The sequence below is a fragment of the Corythoichthys intestinalis genome, chromosome 11 (assembly GCF_030265065.1).
Source record: "Corythoichthys intestinalis isolate RoL2023-P3 chromosome 11, ASM3026506v1, whole genome shotgun sequence".
In the NCBI taxonomy this organism is placed as follows: domain Eukaryota; kingdom Metazoa; phylum Chordata; class Actinopteri; order Syngnathiformes; family Syngnathidae; genus Corythoichthys; species Corythoichthys intestinalis.
Genome location: NC_080405.1, coordinates 26,988,378 through 26,995,846, shown reverse-complemented (window position 1 = coordinate 26,995,846; position 7,469 = coordinate 26,988,378). Strand labels below are relative to the sequence as shown.

The following is a 7,469-nucleotide window of genomic DNA, read 5'->3' as shown; positions in this document are numbered from 1 at the left end:
AAGGAAATCAATCAATTCTCGCGGTAGTATAAGATTAAGCGTTATATAACAGCACTCCAACTTTATTTGTATATTCAAAAAATAAATACATTAAAAAAATTTTTTTTTTTTTAAAATAGGTACATGAAGGCAATGTTTTCTTCCAGTGAAAAGGGGAAAAACACTAAACACTCGGTTGAAATGACACTTTATTTTTATCAGGAATACTGTATTAGGACTTTGAATGTTGATAGAAGTCAGTATATGTCTGCATTACTGTAGTTTATTACATATGCATCTCAGCTTCGCTTTCTGTTCCTTGAACATGCGTGGCCTGCAATAGCAGGACTGGTAAAGTAGATGCATCATACTACAAGTGAAAGAAAAAGAATATGTGTCATCGTGGGCCTGTTTCTTGACTTTTATCCCAAAAATGTGTGTTCAAACAGTCTCTTTCTCTTTAGGATGTGCACTCCTGTAGTCAAGATAAACTTTGTTGAGTTCTACAATGTCTCGAAGAAAAGTCTGGCTTCTTTGTAGATCTTGTAGTCTGAGTTCCAAGTCAGCTTTCTCTTTTTGCAGCAAGCTGACCTGCCTCTCTGCCCTATTAAAAAATAGACAGGGATACTAAGATGATATACAAATAAATCAATGCTTGAAAGGTAATACATATTGGCCCTCACGCAAATGCAGCACAGTTTCACTTCAGTCAGTTCGCCAGTAGCAATAGCAACTGAACATGATTTTTTGGGAAAAGGGGTGTTTGTTTGATGTTGGTGCATACAGCGTACCTTAACAATGTAAGGTAATAACCAATTTTATCAAAGTTGTTTTTGGTAACAAATTTCTTGCTGTTTCTCATTAATATAGAGCGGACTGGAAATTGTTTGCAGTGATTGGTAATAGGTGGAGAAGGTCAGAAGCTCGGCTATGCTTGCGGTGATGTGGACTACAAGCTTCCGATACACTGCTGGCCAAAAGTATTGGTACCCCTGCAGTTCTGTCAGATAATGCTCAATTTCTCCAATAAAAGGATTGCAATTACAAATGCTTTGGTAGTAAGATCTTCATTTATTATTGTGCTTGCAAGAAGAAGAAAAAAAAAACACAAAAGAGAATTTGTGTGTGTGTGTGGGGGGGGGGGGGGGGGGGGCATCATTTTACAAATCATTATCATTTTACACAAAACTCCAAAAAGGGGCCGGACAAAAATATTGGCACCCTTTGAAAAATCATGTGATGCTTCTCTAATTTGTGTAATTAAGAGCACCTGTTACTTACTTGACTCAACCTCTGGCCCGTGTCCTTGTGTGTATCACATTGAGCATGGAGAAAAGAGAGAAGACCAAAGAACTGTCTGAGGACTTCAGAAGCAACATTTTGAGGAAGCATGGACAATCTCAAGGCTACAAGTCCATCTCCAAAGACCTGAATGTTCCTTTTTCCACCGTGCGCAGTGTCATCAATAAGTGTAAAGCCAGTGGCACTGTGGCTAACCTCCCTAGATGTGGACGAAAAAGAAAAATTGACGAGAGAGTTCAACGAAAGATTGCGGATGGTGGATATAGAACCTTGACTAACATCCAAACAAGTTCGAGCTGTCCTGCAGTCCGAGGGTACAACAGTGTCAACTCGTATTATCCGTCAGTGTCTGAATGAAAAGGGAATCTATGGTAGGATACCCAGGATGACCTCACTTCTGACCCAGAGACATTAAAAAGCCAGCATGGAGTTTGCCAAAACTTACTTGAGGAAGCCAGAAACGTTTTGGAAAAATGTTCTGGTCAGATGAGACAAAAGTAGAGCTTTTTGGGAAAAGGCATCAACAGAGTTTACAGGGGGGGAAAACGAGGCCTTCAAAGAAAAGAACACTGTCCCCACAGTCAAACATGGCGGAGGTTTCCTGATGTTTTGGGGTTGCTTTGCTGCCTCTGGCACTGGACTGCTTGACCGTGGGCATGGTATTTTGAAGTCTGAAGACTACCAACAAATTTTGCAGCATAACGTAGGCCCCAGTGTGAGAAAGCTGGGTCTCCCTCAAAGGTCATGGGTCTTCCAGCAGGACAATGACCCAAAAAACACTTCAAAAAGCACTAGAAAATGGTTTGAGAGAACGCACTGGAGACTTCTAAAGTGGCCAGCAATGAGTCCAGACCTGAATCCGATAGAACACCTGAAGAGAGATCTGAAAATGGCAGTTTGAAGAAGGCACCCTTCAAATCTCAGAGACCTGGAGCAGTTGCCAAAAGAAGAATGGTCTAAAATGCCAGCAGAGCATTGAAAGAAACTCATTGATGGAAACTGGAAGCAGTTCTTGGCAGTTATTTTGTCTAAAGGTTGTGCTACCAAGTATTAGGCTGAGGTTGCCAATAGTTTTGTCCGGCCTATTTTTGGAGTTTTGTGTAGAATGACAATGATTTAATTTAATTTTTTTTTCTCTTTGGTGTTTTTTCATCGCAAGCAAAATAAATGAAGATATCACTACCTAAGCATTTATAATTTGCAATCATTTTCTGGGAGAAATTGAGCATTATCTGACAGAATCACAGGGGTGCCAATACTTTTAGCCAGCAGCATACATGACACCAAGCTTCACTATTATACAATTATACAAAAAAAAAATCACTACATTTACACTCCTGACTTCAACGGGGTTCTGTGTGTGCAAGGTGGTGTATTTCAGTCAGGAGGCGAGCTTTTGCTATGAATTCCTGGTTACAAATTCATTATTTTTTACTTAAATAATGTCTTCCCTCACGTAACGCCAAAACTCACACGGTGCATGGAATTCATCATCGTCTAGCAAATGTAAGGGAGGGGGGGGGTGACGACAAATGTATTGCACTAAACCACAGCAATTGCACATTTATAGATTTAAATAATATATTATTTATTTAAATAATATATTATTCATATACACCGTATGCAGGAAGTGGGAACCTGCAGACGACTAAGTGTTCAGCGCTCCTCATAATAGTGGGCGTAAAAGATGAACGAAGAGGGCAGGTGCTTGCATATTCGTGCACAGTGTCACATCACACTGTGTACAATTTCAAATCCTAGCGTGTGCAAGAGGATATAACAAATGTGATTGCAAGCAAATAAAAACACTTGGATAAAACACTTCAACCAAGCCCACAGTTCCATCTTATGCATAAAACAGTTCAAAATATTGGAAACTGAGTAAAGTTACTCTTAAAGGATGCTTAGCCTTGCAATTTTGCCAAATTCTTTTCATCGCTTGATAATGTACCACCATCTCCTAGAGCAGGGGTCCCCAACCTATTCCACTAAGGCACACTGTGGGTGCAGGATTTCATTCTTACCAAACAAGATGACAACACTTTTTCCCCAATCTGGTGTTTTACAAGTGCAATCAGTTGATTGCAGTCAGGTGTGGCTTGTTTTAGCAGAAGCCTCATTGGTTCAACTGTCTCTGCTGGATCGGCTGGAACAAAAACCAGGACCCACAGTGTGCCTTGAGGACTGGGTTGAAAACCCCTGTCCTAGAGCACAGGTGTCAAACCAATTCCAGAAAGGGCCTAGTGGGTGCAGGTTTGCTTTCCAACCAATGAAGAGGACACCTTTTCACCAATTAGATCTTTTACATGTGTAATCAGTTAAACTTTGTCAGGTGCTGCTTGTTTCAGCAGGAAGTTCATTGGTTAAACTCTCTGCGCGTTATCGGTTGGAACAAAATCCAGCACCCACTAGGCCCTTTCTGGAATCGGTTTGACACCTGTGTCCTAGAGTAAGAAAGCCTTAGTTCTTTGAAAAAAAATACCATCATTTTGTACTTGATTATTTGAATATTGAAAATGTGGAAATGCAGTTTCCTCACCTAATCAGCTCCTCCTTGGCATCCAATAATTTCTGTGTAGCTGTACGGATTTTAGCGCACACCTGACACACACGTAAGGGTTAAAACAACTGAATATCGTACATGTACATTATAAACACAAGGTGATTATTAAAAAATATATATATTTCATATAAGATATTCATGGGACTTAAGACAACGGTCTTATGAATGCATAGAACTAGAAAAATCCCCTCCAAGTGTTTAAAAACATGCTAACTACTTTTGTGATTCATGCTAAATGAATTACTTCCTAAACAGATTAGTGCAAAAACAGCAAATGACAGTCAAATGTTTCCTGGTCACCTTTGCATTTTCCCGCTTCAGAACCTTGAGCTCCTTAAATGAGGCAATCTGAAAGAAAATTCAACACTAGTAAATAAACAAAAATTTCATTTTTGTTTTAAACTGTGTTTCTGAGACCACATCCTTTTTTAAAATCACATTTGAAATACACAGTGCACTGACCTTTTCCAAGAGTTGCTCCTTGACCTTGTTGGAGAAACAATCAATGGTCTGCTTGACGGCATTAGACTCAATAGAATGCCTAAAAAAGATAATTGATAAAGTTTTTAAAAATTATTTTTGAAGTATTTAAAATAGTTCATTTGGATGTTCATTCATTCATTCATTTTACAAACCGCTTCTCACGATGGTTGTGGGGGTGCTGGAGCCTATCCCAGCTAACTATGAGCAGTAGGCAGGCTAAACCCTGAATCAGTTGCCAGCCAATTTCAGAGCACAAGGAAACAAACAACCATTCACACACTCATACTAAGGGACAATTTAGTGTTAAATCAGCATGGTTTAATGATGTGGGAGGAAACCGGGAAAACCCACAGAGGCCTGGAAGAACTTACAATCTCCACACAGGAAGGCCGGAGCCCGGCTTTGAACCCTTGAACTCAGAATTATCTGGCGGATGTGCCAAGTGCTAACCACTCCACCACAATGACCATATTTTACAATTAATTACAGGTACCTGTACTCATCACAGAAATCCAGGAAAGAGTCCAACACCATGTCTAACTCTGTTTCACCCTTAGGTTTCTCCTTTTTCTTCTGATCCCTTACAACCTTGTGAGCTTTGTTAAAGAAACGATTTTCACATTTAACAGACAATTCCTACAAGAATTGTGAGTTTTAAATATAAATTAATGTTTACCTTTGGACAATTTTGTTGAGATTCTCTCCAGACTGCTTTTTTTAACTTTCTTTGGACTTGGTCTCTGAACAAATCAAAAGTGAGCATGACGTTAAACAAGACAAGTAACCCCTTCCAAACAAAAAAGCAAAGGGAAGTGCATACATAACTTGTATCCTCATCCGTGTCATCATCAGAGGAGAGCACTTTATTTGGCCTCCTTTTGAATTTAGAGTCAGAGTCTGATTCAACCTAAGGACATACGTTCGGCATGAACAGTGTCACTATCAAGGCAAATAACTTGATGCAAATATTTATTTGTTTTAAGAGTGTGGTACAAGTAGACAGTATTCTTTTTGAAGATTTCTGCGGTACCTGTGAAACATTTGCCCTTCTACTAGCTGAACTGCTCTTCTTTTTCATCTTTGCTTGCTCACTATGTCAAAGGAGAGGTACATAGTCCTGTTAATACAGTGCTTCATTGTAATTGTTGTACCTAAATTAAAATTGAGAACAATTTCATTAAAAAACTAAATAAAAATCCGGAGTCCACAAAAGTGAATTTGTTCTTATTTACAGGATTAAGTGATTTTACATCTTTAGTATGTACAGTACAACTACATATTAGAATGACAGTTAAGTTACTTGTGCAAAAAGTAAAAGTATTTCACGGTAAAACCGACCTGGTTTTATTCAATCCTTTCACTGTCTCTGTGATGTTCTTACCCACTCTTCTTTTTACTATCTGGTTGTTTTCATCTTCTTCAATGGCAGTACTATGCATACAGTCACCTGGCCAACACAAGGTAGCATAAGCTTATTGGATTAGCATTCATTGTGATGTACTTAAGACTCACCATTTTGTTGCTGTAGCCCTTTTATAAAACTGGCCCCATCAATGGAAGATTGGTTACCAGAATCCAAAGAGATTTTCTGTATACCGAATAGAAGAAATACACGTTCAGTCCTCATAACAGACTGAGAAACCCATTTTTTATGTCAAAGTGTGTTCATAGTTCATTAAGGACATCTATAGAGCTGTGAAGAAGTTTTTACCCCCTTTTCAAATTATCACGTTCTTGCAGAGTTTCCCCACTAATTAAGATTACAGAGTTAAGATAATCATATATATACTGTGTATGTACACGCACATATATACATCATGCAGAAATATCCCAAGTGAAACATAAAATGCAGTCTTTCAATCTTAATTCTGTCTCTGAAAGAAGTTTCTCAAACAGATCACCTGGTTTCCAACTGGTGCAGCGGGCACCTTCCTGGTTCTTCTGCCTTTTCTGGTACTGTGAAAACAAGACAAAGGTGCTCAATATTATTCAATTACATCACGTAATTTCAAATTCAAAATTAAGTTTTGAAAAATTAATGGTTCTCATTATAGGAATAAAAATGATACATATAGGAGATTTTTGTATTAATTAATTTATTTATTTATTGAAATAACATCTAAATCTGTTACAAGACAGATCCGGACCCAGTATTTCAAAAATATTCAACTCATTGTCTACTATTGACGGCGACAGACGTCCAAACCATTTTGACTGACAGGAGCTGGCAGCGATTTGATTTGTGGATGGTTGTTTATATACGTGTTTTGTTCAACCATATCGTTTGGCGTTTTTAAATTATTTATTTTTTCTAAACTAACAAACTCCACTTTGGGCTATTTCAAATGTTCTATTCAAAATTGTTTGTTATTCTAGAATTTGCCAGTAGAAGGAATACTCGCTCTTCAAGTGTGCGAAGAGGCGTTGAGTCAAACCAAAGGTGTTTTATTTTTCCTCGACCACAATGCAAAAAAAAATAATTACATGTTAGTAGTGAAGATAAAACTGTGAACCATGACAAAGAAGCTTTCTAAAAGCAAACACTACAACGGACTATCGGAACGTAAAACAACAATGGCGCACAACAACAACAAACGTTTGGAACAGAGGAATTAGTGAGTCAAAACCACCACGTATTTCGTTTACCACATAGCAATATCAGCTCAAATCTTCATGTAATTCATAAAATTTGCCTCACCTCATCTTATGGTTCAAACTTCAAAGCAGAGTTTGAACACAGGCAAACAAAACTTCCCGCAAAATGATTCAAGTTTAACACCGGAAGCGAATTGGTTACGTCACTATTAGTAAATAAATATCAACAAAATTAATAGCACGATTGATTACTCTTATTGATTTAGCTTGCGTTGGAGAGGTGCCATCTTAAAAATAAAAAGTCCAAATAGGAACAAGAATTATGTTGCTAGACGTAATACAAGTTGGGAGTCGACGGCGCGAGTTACCGGCGGCCATCTTAAGGCAGTACATGTCTCTAGGGCAGTACTTCTCAAATAGTGGGGGCGCAGAGCGATGCCGGGGGGGCGCATGTGACCTCGGGGAGCATGTTTTATTTTATTTTTTTTATTTTTTTATTTTTTTTTTTTTTGCCGTACTAGAATAAAGTGTACTTGCACATCCACTC

At 38.3% G+C, this 7,469-nt stretch overlaps 1 protein-coding gene across 1 annotated transcript; it reads right to left on the bottom strand.

Annotated features, from left to right (window-relative positions):
• Positions 1 to 136: 136 nt before the first annotated feature.
• Positions 137 to 7,293, bottom strand: cenpu (centromere protein U). Its single transcript, XM_057850736.1, has 12 exons — positions 7,026 to 7,293; positions 6,229 to 6,283; positions 5,840 to 5,915; positions 5,666 to 5,774; positions 5,358 to 5,418; positions 5,148 to 5,234; positions 5,004 to 5,067; positions 4,821 to 4,923; positions 4,307 to 4,385; positions 4,145 to 4,192; positions 3,821 to 3,882; positions 137 to 583 (listed from the first exon to the last, which is right to left on the bottom strand). The coding sequence occupies exons 1-12, from the start codon at positions 7,028 to 7,030 to the stop codon at positions 421 to 423; spliced, it is 912 nt and encodes a 303-aa protein (XP_057706719.1). The 5' UTR covers positions 7,031 to 7,293; the 3' UTR covers positions 137 to 420.
• Between the last annotated feature and the right edge of the window lie 176 nt (positions 7,294 to 7,469).